At 49.2% G+C, this 21,375-nt stretch overlaps 1 protein-coding gene across 5 annotated transcripts in view; it reads left to right on the top strand.

Annotated features, from left to right (window-relative positions):
• The window catches only part of ipo11 (importin 11), an 878,696-nt gene that overhangs the window by 548,900 nt on the left and 308,421 nt on the right, over nucleotides 1-21,375 (top strand). For all 5 annotated transcript variants that reach the window (XM_072496963.1, XM_072496961.1, XM_072496959.1 and 2 more), the window contains 2 exons: nucleotides 3,074-3,169; nucleotides 7,850-7,963. In XM_072496963.1, the coding sequence (XP_072353064.1) occupies nucleotides 3,074-3,169; nucleotides 7,850-7,963 (210 nt within the window). The remainder of the gene's footprint in view (nucleotides 1-3,073; nucleotides 3,170-7,849; nucleotides 7,964-21,375) is intronic.

Here is a 21,375-nt window from a genome sequence, read left to right as displayed (position 1 = left end):
TCATTCTGTTGTTGATATTTTGTGAAAATCCTAATACAAATTATTTTTAAAAACTATGCTGTCCGCTTTCCCAAGGCAGCGGGAGGTGTAGATGGAGTCAATGGATGGGAAACGGGTTTGTGTGATGGACTGGGCTGTGTTCACGACTCTGAAGTTTCTTGCGGTCCTGGGCCGAGCAGTTGCCATACCAGGCTGTGATGCAGCCCGATAGGATGCTTTCTATGGTGCATCTGTAAAAGTTGGCAACAGTCAGTGTGGACATGCCGAATTTCCTTAGTTTCCTGAGTACGAATAGGCACTGTTGTGCTTTCTTGGTGGTAGCGTCGACATGGGTGGGCCAGGACAAATATTTGGTGATGAGCACACCTAGGAATTTAAAACTGCTCACCATCTCCACCTCGGCCCCGCTGATGCAGACAGGGGTGTGTGCAATACTTTGCGTCCTGAAGTCAATGACCAGCTCTTTAGTTTTGCTGGCATTGAGGGATAAATTGTTGTCGTTACAACACTGCACTGGTTTAGCTCAGTGGGCTAGACAGCTGGTTTGTGACGCAGAACAAGGCCAGCAGCACGGATTCAATTCCCGTACCAGCTGAGAATTTTGAATTCTCCCCATGTGTACCCGAACAGGCGCCGGAATATGACGAGTAGGGGATTTTCACAGTAACCTCATTACAGTGTTAATGTAAGCCTACTTGTGATAAAGATTATTTACAATTTTTACTAGGTTCTCTATCTCCCCCGGTATTCTGACTCGCATTGTTCGATATCCAACCCACTGTGGTCATGTCGTCAGCAAACCTGTAGATGGAGTTGGAACCAAATTTTGCCACGCAGTCGTGTGTGTGTATAGGGAGTATAGTAGGGGGCTAAGTACGCAGCCTTGCGGGGATCCGGCATTGAGGAATATTGTGGTGGAGGTGTTGTTGTTTATTCTTACTGATTGTGGTCTGTGGGTCAGAAAGCCGAGGATCCAGTTGAGTGAGGAGCCAAGTCCTAGGTTTTTGCAGCTTTGATATAAGCTTGGTTGTGATTATGGTGATGAAGGCGGAGCTGTTGACAACAAGTAGAAGTCTGATGTAGGAGTTATTGTTGTCGAGATGCTCCAGGGATGAGTGCAGGGAGATGGCGTCTGCTGTGGACCGGTTGGGTGGTATGCGAATTGCTGTGGATCAAGGCATTCTGGGAGTATGAAGTTGATATGTTTCATGATGAACTTCTCGAAGCACTTCATTACGATTGATGCCGGGGCCACCGGACGGTAGTCATTGAGGCATGTTGCCTGGTTCTTCTTTGGCACCGGTGTGATGGTGGTCTTCTTGAAGTAGGTGGGGACCTCGGAGCAGAGTAGGGACAGGTTGTAGATGTCCGCCAACACATCTGCCAGCTGGTCCGTGCAGGCTCTGAGTGTGCGACCAGGGACCCCATCCGGGTCCGTCGCCTTCCGAGGGTTCACTTTCAGGAAGGCTGATCTGTCTTCGGAAGTTGTGACGGTGGGTCTGGTGTGTCCGGGACTGCTGTGGCACTCGACAATGGATTGATGGTTTCCTGCTCGAACCGAGCATAAAGTGCATTGGGTTCATCGGGGAAGGGTGCACTGCTGCGAGAGATACTGCTCTGCTTCGCTTTGTAGCCCGTTATATTGTTTTTGCCTTGCCACAACCGATGAGAGTCTGTAACACTAGTCTGTGACTCTAGTTTGGTCTGAGTTATGGTTATGGGAGGGGAAGAGTTTGGAACCTGTTTGTTGAGAGGTGGGGTAGGGCGCGTGATATGCCAGTTTTAATGAGTTGGCGGTGAGATTACAACTGCCTGTTTTAATTCTTTTCAGGTATTTCCGGGTTTGTGATTTTCTTTTGCCTTCCTTGCCCTTGGAACCACCCTGTTCCATGTTGAAGACGATTTTGTCTTTGACCGGACCGGACTGTGGCGTGTGTGAAGGGGTGGGAGGGGGCTATTTCAGACATATATGGCCATATCCTTTCAATGGTCCTGCTCTGTTGAGTGAAGTGAGGGTGAATTGTGTCCCATTCTGGATGGTGAGGTATGGAGTGAGGCCCTTCACAGGGTCAACTCTACATCTTCATGTGCTTGGTTAAGTCTGATTTAATTCAAGGTGGTGCATGCAGCGCATCTGACTAAAGTGAGGATGAGTGGATTTTTCTCTGGAGTGGGGGACAGGTGTGAGCGCTGCTTTCGGGAGCCGGCTATCCACACTTGTATGTTCTGGTCATATATTCTGGTCTTGTCCCAAGTTGGTAAGCTTCTGCGCCTCTTTCTTCAACACCATGTCAGAAATATGTTTATTTGGATCCATGCCTGCTGGTGGCCATATTTGGGCTATCAGACTCGCCAGTGCCTCAGACGGGGTGAAGATGGATGTCCTCGTCTTTGCCTCATTTATATCCCAGAGATGAGTTTTGCTGGGCGGAGGTCTCCTACGCCGCCTCGTGCCTCGGCTTGGCTTGGTGACCTCATGACTTTTTTCTATTTGGAGAAGGTTAAATACACCATTTGGGGGTCGGTAAAAGAGTTCTACCAAAGATAACACCATCATTTCCTTTTTTAAGGAGCTAGTGAGCTATTCGGGGGTTTACATAGAACACAGACCATACAGTGCAGAAAGAGGCCATTCGACACATCGAGTCTGCACCGACCCATTTAAGCCCTCACTTCCACCCTGTCCCCGTAACCCAATAACCCCACCGAACATTTTTGGTCACTAAGGTCAATTTAGCATGGCCAATCCACCTAACCTGCACATCTTTGGACTGGAAGGAAACCGGAGCACCCGGAGGAAACCCACGCAGACACGGGGAGAACGTGCAGACTCCGCACAGACAGTGACCCAGCGGGGAATCGAACCTGGGACCCTGGCGCTGTGAAGCCACAGTGCTATCCACTTGTGCTACCGTGCTGCCCTTAGTTTGTTTTTTGGGATTGAAATTAATATGTGCTTTTCTGATTAATTCTTCTATTGTATAATTTTGGTTAATTATATTGCATGTTTGTTTATTATGGAAAATTTCAAATTAACGTATTTAAAAAAAAAATTAATCCTTTATTTTTATAGGTTGTAGAAAATGTCCTAAAAGTGAACCCTATACTAGGGCCTCAGATTTTTCAGCCACTTCTTCCATCGGTCCTTAAAGGAATCTTGGATGGAGAGGTAGGAATTTAGAAATATAGTTCATGTTTGATACAGTCGGACGCTCTTAAAGAATTTTGTCAAAATGTAATGTTAGATGAAATACATGCAGAACAAATTTGCACCTAGTTTATAAGAAAAACCTTTGAAGGTGCTTGGAGGAATCTCCAGAATTATTCTTGCCCAGCAGCTTAATGAAATTCTTGTCGTAGCCATTGAAGCACTCTGGGAAATCATTTATGTTGCTGGTCATTACCTTCATGACATGGAGATTACAAAATGCTGGGTGTCATAATATACACATCAGTATATGATGGTGCAGAGACACACTCTGACTGAGACACTGCAAGAACAATCAACACACACAACACAGCAGCCAATCACCAGTTAGGGCACGGTCACTATAAAGACAGAGGGCACTAGTTTTCCCGCTCATTCGGGATGCAGCCTCTGAGACAGACAGAGCCCGCAGTCAGTAGCACAAACATCCACCATGTGCTAGCAGTATAGGCTGGTTAGGTTAGGCATAGGTCTTCAGTCAGTCTAACATAGTGTCGACCCACAGTGCAAGTATGTTTAACAGCTCTTAGTTAAATAAAATAGAGTTGTACTATTACAAGTGTTGGTAGCCTGTCTATGTTACTGCTAAGGTAAACGCAGTCTCCACAGATCCAGAATACTCAACACATCCTGGTCATTGCCTTCATGACATGGAGATTACAAAATACTGAGAAAGGGCAATATATCTTCATACTAAGGAATCACTGTTTTAGCAGACATTACATTGCATATCACATGAATACTAATAATGTGTTTATATCTCCATTAAGAGGCAATTGTACTTGCCGGAATTTACTATTGGGAATTTTTTTTTTTTTTTACAATGTTTGAGTTTTGTCAACTGTCTAAGACATGACTCCCTGTTAAAATATATTTCCAAGTTCTGATTTCATGTATTCAGACACATTGACTTGTGCTCTGTAGATAAGAGCCATTGGTATAAAAAGATACACTCTCACAATTTGCATGTTTCTTGCATTGTACTATATTACAGGTTATGAAGTTGCTTGATGAGGGCATTTTGTTTGATTAGTTTTCTCTAGCTATTGACAGTTGACTTGGAAACCAAATGAGAGATCCTGAAAATTCTTGTGAAACCACTTACTATGTGGTCACAGTATATTTAAAGAGGTCAGCATTTTAAGTAAAGTCATATAAAAAGACTTGCAGTCAACCAGGGTCAGGCAAGAAAATTGAGCTGTTCCTGGGATTGCAAAATTCAAAAGTGCGGTGTGTTTTTACCTCTGCAATACATTTTAAAAATATATATATTTATTAAAGTTTTTCAACACAATTTTTCTCCCTGACAAACAATAACCCCCCCCCCCCCCCCCTCGTAACAAAAAAACACGAGAAATCGCGCAGAGCAAGATATATACATGACAAAATGATATATTTACACAGCTTTGTACACTGGCCCTCACCCGTACGTGCCAGTTTCCCCAACCCTTCATGTTATCTCTTGCTCATCCACCCTCCCCCCCCCCCCCCCCCCCCCCCCCCCTCCCCCCTCCCAGGACGTCCCCTCCACCCCCCAAGGTTGCTGCTGCTGCTGACCGACCTTCCTCTAACGCTCCGCGAGATAGTCTAGGAACGGTTGCCACCGCCTGTAGACCCCCTACGCAGACCCTCTCAAGGCGAACTTAATCCTCTCCAACTTTATGAACCCAGCCATATCATTTATCCAGGCCTCCAGGCTGGGTGGCTTCGCCTCCTTTCACATTAGCAAGATCCTTCACCGGGCTACTAGGGACGCAAAGGCCAGAATGCCGGCCTCTTTCGCTTCCTGCACTCCCGGTTTGTCCACTACTCCAAATATTGCTAGCTCCCAGCTTGGCTTGACCCGGACTTTCACCACCTGAGATATTGCTCCCGCCACTCCTCTCCAGAACCCCTCCAGTGCCGGGCATGACCAAAACATATGGACATGGTTCGCCGGGCTCCCTGAGCACCTACCACATCTGTCCTCTACCCCAAAGAACCTACTCACCTCGCCCCCGTCAAGTGCGCTCTGTGGACCACCTTAAATTGTATCAGGCTGAGCCTGGCACATGAGGAGGAGGAATTAACCCTACCTAGGGCATCAGCCCACAGACCTTCCTTGATCTCCTCCCCCAGCTCCCCCTCCCATTTACCCTTCAACTCTTCTACCAGCACTTCCCCCTCTTCTTTCAACTCCTGGTCGTATTTCCGACACCTTGCCCTCCCCGACCCATACACCCGAGATCACCCTATCTTGAACTTCTTGTGCCGGGAGGCAACGGGAATTTCCTCACCTGTCGCCTCACAAAAGCCCTCACCCTGCATATATCTAAAGGCATTTCCCGGGGGTAACTCGAACTTCTCCTCCAGTGTCCCTAGGCGCGCAGACGTCTCGTCGATGAACAGGTCCCCCATTCTTCCAATCCCCGCCCGATGCCAGCTCTGGAACCCCCCGTCCCATCTTCCCCGGACAAACCGGTGGTTACCCCTGATCGGGGACCACACCGATGCTCCCATTGCACCCCGGTGCCACCTCCACTGGCCCCAGATCCTTAGCGTTTCATAGATTTCATAGAATTTACAGTGCAGAAGGAGGCCATTCGTGCCCATCGAGTCCTGCACCGGCTCTTGGAAAGAGCACCCTACCCAAGCCCACACCACCCTATCCCCATAACCCAGTAACCCCACTCAACCAACACTAAGGGCAATTTTGGACACTAAGGGCAATTTAGCATGGCCAATCCACCTAACCTGCACATCTTTGGACTGTGGGAGGAAACCGGAGCACCCGGAGGAAACCCACGCACACACGGGGAGAACGTGCAGACTCCGCACATACAGTGACCCAGCCGGGAATCGAACCTGGGACCCTGGAGCTGTGAAGCAATTGCGCTAACCGCTATGCTACCGTGCTGCCCTTTTTTTTTAACACAAGATCCTGCTCCCATGCCCACATATCTGTCCTTGGCCTGCTGCAATGTTCCAGTGAAGCTCAACGGAAACTGGAGGAACAACATCTCATCTTCCAGTTAGGCACAGTTAGGCCTTCCAGTCTAAACATCGAATTTAACAACTTCAGATGATTAGCTCGACCCATTTGTTTTCATTCGTTGCCGCCACCACCGGGCTCGTGGTATACTTTGTCGGCGAGAGCAGCAGCGGTGCCGTCACCAACGCCCCCAGGCTCGTTCCTTTACAGGACGCCATCTCCATCCTCTTCCATGCCGCCCCCTCTCCCTCCATAACCCACTTGCGGATCATCGCCACATTTGCTGCCCAGTAGTAGCTCCCCAGATTTGGCAGCGCCAACCCTCCTCGGTCCCTACTGCGTTCCAGGAACCCTCTCCTTACTCTTGGGGTCTTATTCACCCACACAAACCCCATAATACTCCTGCCTACTCTCTTAAAAAAGGCCTTAGTGATCACAATGGGAAGGCACTGAAACACAAACAGAAACCTCGGAAGGACCACCATTTTGACCGACTGCACTCTACCCGCCAGCGAGAGCGGTAACATGTCCCATCTTTTGAAATCCTCCTCCATTTGCTCCACCAACCTCGTCAGATTCAGTTTATGTAGGGTCCTCCAGCTCCTGGCTATCTGGATCCCCAGATACCGAAAACTCCCCTCCGCCCTCCTCAGCGGTAGGTCCCCTATCCCTCTTTCTTGGTCCCCCGCCTGTAATACAAAGAGCTCACTCTTCCCGATATTGAGCTTATAGCCCGAAAACTCCCCAAACTCCCTTAGAGTCTGCATGACCTCCACCATCCCCTCCATTGGATCCGCCACGTACAGCAACAGGTCATCCGCATATAGCGACACCCGATGCTCTTCTCCCCCTCGGACCACTCCCCTCCATTTATTAGACTCCCTCAATGACATGGCCAATGGTTCGATCGCCAATGCGAACAACAGGGGGGACAGGGGGCACCCCTGCCTCGTCCCTCGGTACAGTCGAAAGTACTCCGACCTCTGCCGGTTCGTCACTACACTCGCCATCGGGGCTCTGTAAAGGAGCTTAACCTAATTGATAAACCCTACCCCAAACCCAAACCTACGCAGCACCTCCCAGAGGTACCCCCACTCTACTCGGTCAAAGGCCTTCTCCGCGTCCATAGCTGCCACTATCTCCGCCTCCCTCTCCTCCGATGGCATAATTATCACGTTTACGAGCCGCCGCACATTGGTGTTTAGTTGCCTGCCCTTTACAAATCCCGTCTGGTCCTCGTGGATTACCCCCGGGACACAGTCCTCGATCCTCGTGGCCAGCACTTTTGCCAGCAACTTTGCATCCACATTGAGGAGCGAGATCGGTCTGTACGATCCACATTGCAGTGGGTCCTTCTCCCGCTTTAGGATCAAAGAAATTGTCGCTTCCGACATTGTCGGGGGTAGGGTCCCCTCCTCTCTTGCCTCATTAAAGGTCCGCACCAGTAGCGGGGCCAACAGGTCTGCGTACTTCCTGTAGAACTCCACCGGGAATCCGTCCGGACCTCTGCAATACATTATGGAGAATTGAGAGCTTTACAAAGCAAGTCTTCAAAACCTATTTTGCAGCACATTTTTGAGAACATAAATGATATTTTACAAATTTAAAACAATATAATACTACTATTTGAAAAAATTCTATGTTAATGTGATTGTTTCCTTGTACTTCAGAAATATCCAGTGGTAATGTCTACGTACCTAGGTATCGCAGGAAGGGTATTGTTGCAAAATACGGGATTTTTTTCTTCCCTTCTCAACCAGATTGCACTAGAACTCAACCAGGAGGTAAGTGCAAACAATTGCATTCTTGAAACATGTCAACCCCTTTGAAATTGATATCTGTTAACTGAAACCCATGAGCTTGATAGAGTTATTCTTTCCTTTCATCAATAAGCAGCAAGTGTATTGGGTTTGAAAATTGATAATTACCCAGAAGATAGGAAAAGCAGGACAGCAATGATGGAGAACTGAACTATTCCGTATTATTGCAAACAATTAAATGGACTGCAAAGTACAACCTCATACCAATCAAATCCATGAAAAGGAGATCTTTTCTCCCTTAATGTGAGTGACACTGGCAAGAGTGCCTTTATTGTCCACCTTCAATGCCCCAAAAGGATATTGAGTTTGACCTTGAACTGCTAAAACCTTTGTGCAATGATTTCCATGATGATTGTTTATTTTTCTGTTTGCAAAACCACCCGGTAAAAGATTAAATCAGTTAGGATGCAGCTATTCTGCCATTTTCATGGTTTTTCAAAAGCACATTGGCATCTCAACTGATTTCCACAAGCACTAAAGTGGGGAGGTGTAAAACCCTCTGTAGGAGTCTGTCTCACCTTTGATTTTAGATTCCATGCTGTGCAGTACATTCTGGGCTGGTATGAAGCACATTTTAAGTACATGAGTGCTTAACAATTTGACCTGGTAGTTCTGTCCTTGTTCTCCTAACCTTAATTGTTAGCTGTCTGGTTTTGGAGTTCTGCACATGCATTTAACCCTCCATGCAGAGAGTTCCTTTGTCACTGATCTTAATGTTGGATGCAACAATTCATGGTCGGCAGTATAAAACTTGGTATCCTGGCATACTTCACTATGCACACATACAATGCAGACTGATAGCTGCTGCAGTCATGAATATTTGTAGCCTCAATCGAATTCCAAATCCATTCAATGTACCAAAGATGGGAGGAATATTTAATCATTTTAGGACATCTTTGTTGATTTTATTCTTTTTGGGATTTATCTTTTCACAGCAGAATTCACGAGTGAGACCATATGTTGGGAATGTTTGACTTGTGGATTACCAAATTCTTAATATTGCTATTTTTAAAAGATGTCAATCGAAGTGTTGCATTTAATATAATTTTCAAATAAAAGGAAATTATTTGATCCAGATGCACATTGTGGTATAATTCAAGGTGAGGAGAGAGCAAACCAAGACACGGGATTTGAAGGCAGAATTTGAATAGGAAGCATGATGTGCAGCTACTACATTTTGATGATAGAATGTTTTCCCTTTGATCCTCCAGTACCACATTTGAATTAAATTGTAATCCATAGAAAGGTATATTATAACTAGATAGCACTGTAGTGTGTCTATAATTACAGCCCTTTCTCATTGTCTTTCTGAAGCTTTACAAAGACAATTTTACTGTTTGCCTATCTGTGATAGAATTATTTTGACTAATAAAATATCTCCTCCCTTTGCTTGTCTGTGCTAACTTCAGTAATAAAAAATGCATGTTTAATCCCATGAACGCTTTTCTTAAGCAAAGATTTGGTTTGGTTTAAACCTTGCTTTTGTTTTAAGTCTGACAATCTGTCAGCCACTAAAAATGAAGATTTCTTTAAAATCCTAATGCTGCAAAGTACTTGTGAGTTATTGATGTATGTCTTCTTTATTTATCAATATTCTCCCCCCTCTTCCAAAGGTGTTGGCTCCTTCCAAAGGCCCTTTACTAGGATCAGGCTTGCTCTTGCACTTTACTTCATAAACATCTTGATGGTGATGCCGGCGAGCTATTTGAGTATGGAGGGCATGACATTCACTTGCATACTTCCAGCAGGTGAAGCTGGATATTGACCAGGAGCAAGAACCATGGCTGAGTTTCCCCTTCCTAATCCATGAGACTGAGGGAAACTTAAGTATCTCTACCAATACCCTGTCTGATAGCTAAACCATTAAACAGTGTGGATTGAACCAAAGCCTTCCTTATCTATCGAGCCCAATCACTAACTTGGTAAATTTGTGAACTGTTTAAAGCATGTCTAAGTATGCTATGATTCTTATCAATACATTGCTGTACTTGTGATGCACCAAGCGTCAAGAACCACAAAGACATGTGAGACTTTAACCAAGGCTTTAATACACTACATAGGAAGCTTACCCGACAGAGACGACCCCAGACAAGATGGGTCAGGTTCTCAGAAGCTGGGTCTTATACCTAACTCCCGGGGGAGTGGCCAAGGCGGAGCTCTCCGTGACCAGGTCAGGTTACATACAGGTGACCGAACCTCTACAGAGCTACAGTACAATACACAGTACAATACACAGGATTACAGGGCCACGTTACACACAACTATTATATAACTATGTACAATGCTAGGGAAGTACAGTGGTGTATCACCACATTCACCCCTTGTTTAGAAGGAAGTCCGGGGTGAAAATATGGAGTAGCAAACACAGTGAACAAACAGGGAGTAACGAACAGAGTCCATCAGGAGGTTCCGTGTCGTCAGAGGTCGAGACGAACGATGGGTTTGGTCGATCTCTTTGAACGTCGGAGCTGCGGCGCTGAGGTAGTGTCATAGAATCATGGAATTTACAGTGCAGAAGGAGGCCATTTGGCCCATCGAGTCTGCACAGGCTCTTGGAAAGAGCACCCTACCCAAGCCCATACCCCCACCCTATCCCCATAACCCAGTAACCCCACCCAACACTAAGGGCAATTTTGGACACTAAGGGCAATTTAGCATGGCCAATCCACCTAACCCGCACATCTTTGGACTGTGGGAGGAAACCGGAGCACCCGGAGGAAACCCACGCACACACTGGAAGAACGTGCAGACTCCGCACAGACAGCGACCCAAGCCGGGAATCGAACCTGGGACCCTGGAGCTGTGAAGCAATTGTGCTAACCATTATGCTACCATGCTGCGACCGGCGGTATCCGTGCGGTCGGTGGTGCTGGGTCGCGAGGCGGCATGCCGTCCCCCACCGCTTCGGCTGGCTCGAGGCGAAACTGCGGGATGACAGCGGCTGGCACGGAGTAGTAACAGGCCGAGGGATCGACGGGAGCGGGGTGGAGGTTGCGAGGCGGGGGCGGCAGGGGCCCTAGAGGGGGTCAGGTCCTTGATGGAGACGGTCTCCTCACGCCCGTCGGGGTACGCTATGTACGCGTACTGTGGGTTGGCGTGGAGGAGACGGACTCTCTCCACCAGGGGCTCCGCCATAGAGGTCCGCACGTGCTTGCGGAGCAGGACATCTCCCGGGGACAGGAGCCAGGACGGAAGCGATGTCACGGATACCGATCTCCTGGAGAAGAGAAACATCCGCTCATGAGGGGTAGCATTCGTTGCAGTACACAAAAGGGACCGGATGGAGTGGCGTGCGGCAGGGAGGGCCTCCTGCCAACGGGAGACTGGTAGGCCTTTGGACTTGAGGGCTAGCAGCACGGCCTTCCAAACTGTCGCGTTCTCCCTCTCCACCTGTCCGTTCCCCCGGGGGTTGTAACTGGTCGTCCTGCTCGAAGCAACGCCCCTGGCGAGCAGGTACCGACGCAGCTCCTCACTCATGAAGGAGGAGCCCCGGTCACTGTGAATGTAATTGGGATAACCGAACAGCATGAAGAGGTCGTGCAACGCTTTGATGACGGTGGCGGAGGTCGTGTCGGGGCAGGGAATGGCGAAGGGGAACCGCAAGTACTCGTCGATGACATTGAGGAAGTACGTGTTGCGGTTGTGGGTGGGGAGGGGCTCTTTGAAGTCAATGCTGAGACGTTCAAAGGGGCGGGTAGCCTTGATTAGGTGCGCCTTGTCTGGCTTGTAGAATTGCGGCTTGCACTCCGCACAGACTTGGCAGTCCCTAGTCATGGCCTTGACCTCCTCGACTGAGAAGGGCAGGTTGTGGCCCTTGGTGTAGTGGTAGAACCGCCTGACGCCAGGGTGGCAGAGGTCATTATGTAGTGCCCGCAGCCGGTCATCCTGTGCGTTGGCACAAGTACTACAGGACAGGGCATCAGGAGGATCATTGAGCTTACCTGGCCAGTATAAGAGACTATAATTGTAGGTGGAGAGTTTGATCCTCTACCGTAATATCTTAACATTTTTGATTTTACCTCGTTGTTGTCGAACATGAACGCAACTGATCGTTGGTCAGTAACGAGGGTAAATGGTTTTCCGGCCAGGTAGTGCCTCCAGTGCCGGACGGCTTCCACTATGGCCTGTGCCTCCTTCTCAACAGAGGAGTGGCGGATCTCGGGGCCTTGGAGTGTGCGGGAAAAGAAGGCGATGGGCCTGCCCGCCTGGTTGAGGGTGGCACCCAGGGCAAAGTCGGAGGCATCGCTCTCGACTTGGAATGGTGCAGACTCGTCTACCGCATGCATGGCGGCTTTGGCAGTAGCGGTTTTTAGGAGGTGGAAGGCCTGGCAGGCCTCGGGCGGGAGGGGGAATGAGGGGGAACGGAGGAGGGGTCGGGCCTTGTCAGCGTACTCGGGCACCCACTGAGCATAGTAGGCAAAGAACCCGAGGCATCGCCTCAGTTCTTTGGGGCAGGTGGGAATGGGGAGTTCGAGAAGGGGGCGCAGACGGTGAGGATCGGGGCCGAGGACACCGTTCTCCACCACGTAGCCGAGTATGGCGAGGCGGGTGGTGCCGAAAACACATTTTGCCTCGTTGTACGTGAGATTGAGGCGTTTGGCAGTTTGGAGGAATTTAGTGAGGTTGATGTCATGGTCCTGCTGGTTGTGGCCGCAGATGGTGACGTTGTCCAGATACGGGAAGGTAGCCCGCAGTCTGTTCTGGTCCACCATTCGGTCCATCTCCCGTTGGAAGACCGAGACTCCATTGGTGACGCCAAAGGGTACCCTAAGAAAGTGGTAGAGGCGGCCGTCCGCCTCCAAGGCCGTGAAGTTACGGTCCTCCGGGCGGATAGGGAGCTGGTAGTAGGCGGATTTCAAGTCTATGGTGGAGAACACCCAGTACTGTGCAATCCGGTTGACCATGTCAGATATGCGGGGGAGGGGATACGCATCAAGCAGCGTGTACCGGTTGATGATTTGACTGTAGTCAATGACCATGCGATGTTTCTCGCTAGACTTGACTACCACCACTTGGGCTCGCCAGGGGCTGGTGCTGTGAGCAATGATCTTTTCCGAGAGAAGGCGCTTAATCTCCGCTCGAATGAATTGGCGGTCCTCGAAACTGTAACGCTGACTTTTAGTAGCCACGGGCTTGCAGTCGGGGGTGAGATTAGCAAACAGTGAAGGGGGGGGGGAATCCTGAGCGTGGAGAAACTACAGGTGGGACCCGGGGGGGGGGGGGAGATCAGGGAAGAACTGGGGGTTGGAGACCTGGAGGGGGCCGTTAAAATGCAAGGTGAGGCTGCGCAGGTGGCATTGGAAGTCCAGGCCGAGGATCGCGGCGGTGCAGAGGTGAGGGAGGACCATGAATTTGAAATCCTGGAACACCGCGCCGTTCACTGAGAGGGTGACGACGCAGTAGCCTGAAACCTCGGCCGACTGGGAGTTGGAGGCCATGGAAATATGCCTGCGCGTGGGTAGTACCTTGAGGGAGCAGCGACGCACGGTGTCCGGATGGAGGAAGCTCTCCGTGCTGCCGCTGTCGAAGAGGCAGGTAACAGTGAAACAATTTACCTGAACCTCCATGGCGGATCTGGCGAGCTGATGCGGTCGGTCCTGGTCGAGGACGATGGATGCGATGGTGGACCTGTTGGAGAAGGGTGCCGGATCCGGGGAGCGGCCTGCGGAAGAAGGTGGCGGCGCCCCGGCGTCGTAGGCTGCTGTTGGAAGCCAGGTTGCTGTCGTTGGCTGCATCTCAGTTGTTTGCAGCATTTCGGTCGAGTGCGCAAGTCCGAAAGTGACGATCGGCGGCGGGGCGGACCCGGAAGCGACGATCGGCGGCGGACCGGAAGTGAAGGAAGCCGGGCCGGGGATAATCAAAGATGGCGGCACCCATGCGTTGCACGTGTCGAATAACGAGCCGGGAACGGAGGATGGCGGCACCCAGGAGTAGCAGGCCGCGGTGTTGGACCCCGAGGCAGCGGTGGAGCGGCAGACGTTTGCAAAATGGCCTTTCTTGCCACAGGCTGAACAGGTAGCATCTCTAGCAGGGCAGCGTTTCCTGGGGTGTTTTGCCTGGCCACAAAAGTAACACTGGGGCCCAGGCATTATTTTTACTGCTGGTGTGGCTGGGTGGGCCATGACTTGCAGGGGTTGTTGCTGGGCGGGCGGCAGGGAGGTAGCAGCCACGTAGGGAACGTGGGCAGGCGCATAGGAAGTTTGGGCAGGCGTGTAGGACGCATTATTGTCATAGGCTGCCTGTTGGGCCTCTGCCATAGTGACTGCCGTGTCCAGAGTCAGGGTAGTTTGTGCCAGTAGGAGTTGGCGAATTGGGACGGAAGCGATGCCGGCTACAAAGGCATCGAGCGCCAGGGCCTCAGTGTTCTGCTCAGTGGAGACTGCTGGCGCGTTGCTGGTGAGCGCGAGGGCACGGAGGTCCCGAACGAACACGGATAGGGGTTCACCCGGCTGCTGATGCCGGGAGGCGAGGCGGTGGCAGGCGTAAATAGAATTAACAGTTCGTGCATACCGCCTTTTGAGCTTCACGATGGCATCGGCATAGGTCGTTGTTCCCGTGATGAGGTCGAAAAGCCCGTAGTCGAGCCGTGAGCACAGGAGGTTGAGTCGGTGAGCGTCCGTTTTGGCGAAGGCGGAGGATGCTTCCAGGTAGGCCTCGAAACACCGGAGCCAGCAGTTGAAAAGGTGATCCGCGCGTGGAGCGTGGGGGTCGAGCGAGAGCTTGTCGGGTTTCAGAGCAGCCTCCATTATAACTGTAGTGTATTAAATTGATGCACTAAGCGTCAAGAACCACAAAGACATGTGAGACTTTAACCAAGGCTTTAATACACTACATAGGAAGCTTACCCGACAGAGACGACCCCAGAAAAAATGGGTCATGTTCTCAGAAGCTGGGTCTTATACCTAACTCCCGGGGGAGTGGCCAAGGCGGAGCTCTCCGTGGCCAGGTCAGGTTATATACAGGTGACCAAACCTCTACAGAGCTACAGTACAATACACAGGATTACAGGGCCACGTTACACACAACTATTATATAACTATGTACAATGCTAGGGAAGTACAGTGGTGTATCACCACAACTTGTGAGAGGAGTCATGCTAACTAATCATGTGACACCATCGACCAGTCAGAACCAGTATTGATCCATCTAAATCATATGTCATTCCAAAAACACATCAAGCACCCTCCTTTGAAGAACATCACACATTTGTTTTAAATCTCTCACAAAATGCTGCTTGACCAGCTGAGCACATTATACTTTTATTTCAGATTCCCAGCATCGACTGTATTTTACTTTAGTATCATTATTTAATTCAATGCCACTTCTTCTCCAGGAGTTGCCATTTTCTCCAGTGGGATTTCTGTTTGTCTCTTTTACTGTGGTTATATTCATTGCTTATTGTTTTTCTCCGCACGTTTTATCAGGTAGCTACCAAAACTTGTTTTCACAGCCACAGCTCTTTCTTCGGCAACTCCGACGTATAGATTCCTACTGAAATTCCAACTCTCATAATTTGGATCTACCCATGATGACAGATTTTTTTTGTTTATTCATTCAAAGGTTGTAGGCATCACTGCAGAGGCCTGCATGTGTTGTCCATCCCTAATTGTCCTTCAATGGCAGAGGACAGTTAAGAGTCAGAAGACCATAAGACAAAGAAGCAGAATTAGACCATTCAGCCCATTGAGTAACTCCACCATTTAATCATGGCTGATATGTTCCTCATCCCCATTCTCCTGCCTTCTCCCCATAACCCCTGACCCCCTTCTTAATCAAGAACCTATCTATCTCTGTCTTAAAGATACTCAGTGATTTGGCCTCCACAGCCTTCTGTGGCAAACAGTTCCACAGATTCACCAACCTCTGACTGAACAAGAGGGTGGTGAATCCACTCTATCTAGGCCTCTCAGTATCCTGTAAGTCAACCACATTGCTGTGGGTCTGGAGTCACATGTAAGCCAGACTGGGTAAGGACGGTAAATTTCCACAGTGCTTCTAGGATGGCAGTTTCAGGGTTTTGACCCAACAACAGTGAAGGAACTGTGATACATATTTCAAGTCAGAATGGTGACTCCGAGGAGAACTTGCTTTTGTTGGTGTTCTCATGCGCTGAGTATCCTGTTCTTCTAAACTGTCGTCGTTGTGGGTGTAGAAGGTGCTATCGAAGGAGCCTTTGTGAGTTGCTGCAGTGCATCTTGTATATGATACATTATGCTGCCACTGTGCACCAATGTGGAATAGTGACTATTTAAGATGGTGGATAGGGTGCCAATCAAGTGGGCTACTTTGACTTGGATGGTGTCAAACTCCTTGAAGGTTGGAGCTGCACTCATCCAAGCAAATGGAGAGTGTTTCATTGTCGCCCTGATGTTTGCCTTGTTGAGGGTGGAAAGATTTGGGGTATCAGAAGGTGAGGTGCTTATCACAGACTTACCAGCCTCTGACCTGCTCTTGTTTATACGGATGGTCCAGGTGAATTGCTAATGAATATATGATGATACTTCTAAGATCTCATCCCCTCACTTTTCTGGAGATCTGACTTCTGGTAGCGCTATGAGCTGATTGGTTGCACACAAGTTGGCTCCCACTTGGAGAATTGTTTTTTGGCCCTTTTTACCCTGTAAACTGGTGTTGTGGTGGGAATAAAGATAAAGCAAGTGGAGTTTAGTGGTTTCTCCTCCAGTGTGGGATGTTGGCAGGATATAATACGAGACAAAAATCCAGCAAAGCCCCCACTCAAGATTCAAAGGACCCTCGTGGAGCAGTGAAGGAGGATATAGCGGTATATAGTTGGTGAATTCCAGAATCCCAGGCAGACGATGCGGGAAAACCTCTCTAAGGTCTTCCTCTTCGCGGGGCAATGGTCAGGGTGGAGCAGCGACTTCAGTGCGGCAAAAGCTGAGAGCTGGGGATCCGCCAAGAGCGATAATTGTTTGGTTGCATAAATATTTGGAGAAGGAACAAATCTTGAAGTGGGCGAAGAACGGGCAAGAATCTAGCTGGGCGGGTCGCTTCATGCAAATCTACCAGGGCATTGGCATGATCTGGCCAAACGTGCGGGCTTTACCAATGCCAAGACAGCGGACTTTAGAAACAAAGTTCGATTTGGAATGCTGTACCCGGCAAAACTTTGGGTCATGTTTATGAACAGAGAACACTATTTTAATACGCTGGAGGATGTGAATGATTTTGTGAGAAAAAATGGTTTGGGAAGAATTGATGGCGATTATGTACAGTTCTGGTGTTATTTATTACTTGAATGTTTGGACGTTTTACATGTTCATGTATTGGTATTGCACCATGGTTGACCTTGTGGTTACTTTGGGTTCAGTGTTTTTCTTCTCGACCAGAATTTGGGTTCATGGGTCCTGTCAAGGAGGGGGGTGGGTATAGGTTAATTCTTCCCGTATTGCAATAGTTCGGTTGGGGAGTGGGGTCTGAGATAGTTTGGGCTGGGTTCCCTTTGTTGTTTTCCAAGTGGAAGTCACCATGCTAGCAGGGATGCTGGTAAATGGGAACAGTGTGAGGGAGGGAGCTGCAACGGGTAGCCTGACGGGTGAGGGGGGTTGGTTAAGTTGGTGGGCAGAGGCAGCAGGGGTGTTTTTGGGAGTTGGTTGGCTAGGGTGACTGATCAGAAGAGGAGGGGACAGGTGGGGAAGGGGTGGTGGATAGGAAGCCAAAGGGGTGAGGGTAAAATGCTGGTGACGCAGGTTTATTTTTGGTTGGATTTGGTGAGGGTGAGGGCAGTGATGAGTCGGCCTGGAACCGAGGCGGGCCAGGATTTGGCTGGATCTCCTCAGAAAGTGGGTATGGTGGATCCTAATAAAGGGGGGGGGAAGTTCAGGGTCCCCTGTCAGGATGGTTACGTGGAACATGAGAGGGTTAAATGGTCCTGTCAAAAGATCCCAGTTGTTTTCACATTTGAAGAGTTTGAAAGCTAATGTAATCTTGCAGGAGGCACATTTGAGGGTTATGGATCAGACAAGGCTAAAGAAGGGATGGGTGGGACAGGCGTTCCATTCAAACTTTGATACAAAGTCGAGAGGGGTAGAGATCTTGTTTAACAATAGGGTGACCTTTACAGCAGCCAGTATTGTGATGGATCCCTGGGAACGATTTGTGATGGTGAGTGGGGTTTTGGTGGGGCGCCAGTAGTTTTAGTCAACATGTACACTCCGAATTTGGACGACGCGGATTTTATTAAGAAGGTATTGGTAGCTATCCCCAACCTCGACTCTCATCAGCTGATCATGGAGGGTAATGTTCAATTGCGTGTTAGATCCAAGGATGGACAGATCGAGCCCCAAGTCCTTAGTAACTTTGGGGCTGGTGAAAGAGTTGATAGTGTTCATGAAGCAGATGGTGGGGTGGGGGTGGAACCATGGTGGTTTGGTCATTCAGTAGAGAGGGAATTTTCCTTCTTCTCACACATGCATTGGGCATACTCCCGAATAGTCTTTTTTGTGGTGGGGAAATCAGTGTTTCCAGGAGCTGTGAGGGCTGAATACACTGCGATTGTGATAGCGGATCATGCTCCGTATTATATGGATATGAGGCTGGAGTCAGGTCGAGGCCAGTGGCCCTCATGGAGGTTAGACAGGGCACTCCTGGCAGACGAGGAGTTTGTGAGAAGGTACCCTCGGCCATATGGACTTATGTAAAATTCAACCAGAATGGGGGTGTCTCGCCCTCCATGTTTTGGGAAGCGCTGAAAGCAGTGATCAGAGCTGAAGTAATTTCATATAAGGTCCACAGGGAAATGTTTGGGAGGGTGGATAGGCAGAGGTTGGTCGACTCAATTCTGGAAGTGGACCAGCAGGCCCTGACAAAGGAGCTGTTAGCGGAGAGAAAGAGGTTACAGATGGATTTCGATTTGGTATCGACTGGAAAGGTGGTGAACCAACTGCGTCACTCACAGGGAGTATGGGGAGAAGGCCAGCCGTCTCTTGACTCACCAGCTTAAACGACAGGCACGAGAAATAGTCCAGGTTAAGGGTGAGGGAGGAGGGCTGGTGGTGGCTCTGGACAAAATTAATGGTCCAATTGAGGTATTTTATTGGAGGCTTTATAGGTCTAAGCCCCCGGAGGAGGGCGCAGAGATGGAACAATTTTTCGACAGGCTGGACTTCCCGGTGGTGGGGAGGGGAGGGGGACAGGGGTTGGAGGCGCTGTTGGGACTGGAGGAGGTAATAGAGTGCTTCAGTTCTATGCAATTGGGCAAGACACTGGGGCCAGATGGTTTCCCAGTGGAGTTTTACAAGCAGTTTGCTGCATCACTAGCACCACATTTATTGGGGATGTGTAATGACTCTCTGTTACGGGGAGAATTGCCCTGATCCCGAAGAAGGATAAGGATCCGGTGGAGTTTTGTCATATCCTACTATTTCTTCACTGAACACCCAATGCAAAGGGATCTAGCGAAAGTTTTGGCAAAGCATCTGGAGGGTTGTTTGCCAGAGGTGGTCTCAAAGGACCAGATTGGGTTTGTTAAGGGTCGACAGTTGTCGTCCAATATCAGGCGACTCTTGGATGTGGTCATGTCCCCATCTCGGGGGAAGGTGCCTGAAGTAATTATCTCCATGGATGCAGAGAAGGCTTTCGATCGGGTGGAGTCAAGGCACTTCTCCGAGGTTATGGACGATTTGGATTTGGGCTGACGTTTATCTCCTGGGTGAGACTGTTATATAGTGCCCCACGCTGAGTGTCCGAACTAACATGGTGAGCTCAGGGTACCTCCGGCTGTATAAGGGCACGAGACAGGGATGTCTGTTGTCCCCATTGTTGTTTGCGCTAGCTATTGACCTTTGGCCATCGCACTTAGGTCGTTGAATGGTTGGAGAGGTATTGAGAGAAGGGGTAAGGTGCATAGGGTGTCCCTTTGCGCGGACGGCCTGTTGTACGTTTCGGACCCGTTAACATTTGTAGGGAAGATAATGGGGCTGTTGAGGAAGTTTGGATCATTCTCAGGGTACAAACTTAACGTGAACAAGAGTGAAGTACATGTGGTAAATCCCCTGGATGGGGCGCCGATTTGGATACTCTGCCGTTCAAGCTAGCCAAGACAGCCACCAAGAGACAATACCAGACTAAGCTAGAGTCACAGACTAACGACACGGACTCTCATCGCTTGTGGCAAGGCTTAAAGAATATAATGGACTACAAATCAAAACAGAGTAGAATCTCTGGCAACAGAGCACCTCTCCCAGATGAACTCAGTGCGTTCTGAACTAGTTTCGAGCAAGAAACCAACAAAGCGTTGTCAACTGCCCCAGCAGCCTTGGACATACTCATACCTACCGTCACAGCCTCCAAAGTCAGATTGGCTTTCTTGAAAGTGAACCCTCAGAAAACAACGGGTCCTGACGGAGTCCCTGGTTGCGCACTCAGTTCCTGTGCGGACCAACTGATGGGTGTGTTCACTGATATCTTCAACTTCTTCCTACTCCTTTTCGAGGTTCCCACCTGCTTCAAGGACACCACCATTGTCGCCTTGATATCTATCATTATGAAGTACTTTGAGGTTGGTCATGAGCCACATCAAGTCCAGAATGCCTTGATCCACTGCAATCCGCATACCGCCACAACCGGTCCACAGCAGACACTATCTCCCCGGCCGTACACTCATCCCTGGAGCATTTCAACAACAGAGTGAGGCATGGTAGCACAGTGGTTAGCACTGTTGCTTCACAGCGCCAGTGTCCCAGGTCCGATTCCTGCTTGGGTGACTGTCTGTGTGGAGTCTGCACATTCTCCCCGTGCCTGCGTCGGGTTCCTCTGGGTGCTCTGGTTTCCTTCCACAAGTCCCAAAAGATGTGCTGTTAGGTGAATTGGACATTCTGAATTCTCCCTTTGTGTACCCGAACAGGCGCCAGAGTATGGTGACGAGGGGATTTTCACAGTAACTTCATTGCAGTTTTAATGTAAGCCTACTCGTGACAATAATAAAGATTATTATTAGTATTACGTCAGACTCCTATTCATTGACTACAGCTCTGCCTTTAACACCATAATCCCAGTCAAGCTCACATCAAAACTCCAAAACCTGGGACCTGGCTCCTTCCTCTGCAACTGGATCCTCGACTTCCTGACCCATAGACTACAATCAGTGAGAATAAACAACGACACCTCATCCACGATAGCCCCCGATTTTACTCCCTGTACACACATGACTGCGTGGCACAATTCAGCTTCAACTCCATTTAAAAGTTTGCTTATGACACAACCGTAGTGGGTCGGATCTCAAATTACTGGGTAAAAGCAAATTACTGCGGATGCTGGAATCTGAAACCAAAGAGAAAATACTGGAAAATTTCAGCAGGTTTGGCAGCATCTGTAGGGAAAGAAAAGTGCTAATGTAGGGTTACCTGGACTCAAAA

Source organism: Scyliorhinus torazame, chromosome 3 (genome assembly GCF_047496885.1).
Source record: "Scyliorhinus torazame isolate Kashiwa2021f chromosome 3, sScyTor2.1, whole genome shotgun sequence".
Lineage (NCBI taxonomy): Eukaryota > Metazoa > Chordata > Chondrichthyes > Carcharhiniformes > Scyliorhinidae > Scyliorhinus > Scyliorhinus torazame.
The sequence above is the reverse complement of the archived record's forward strand: the minus strand, read 5'-3'. Positions and strand labels throughout refer to the sequence as shown.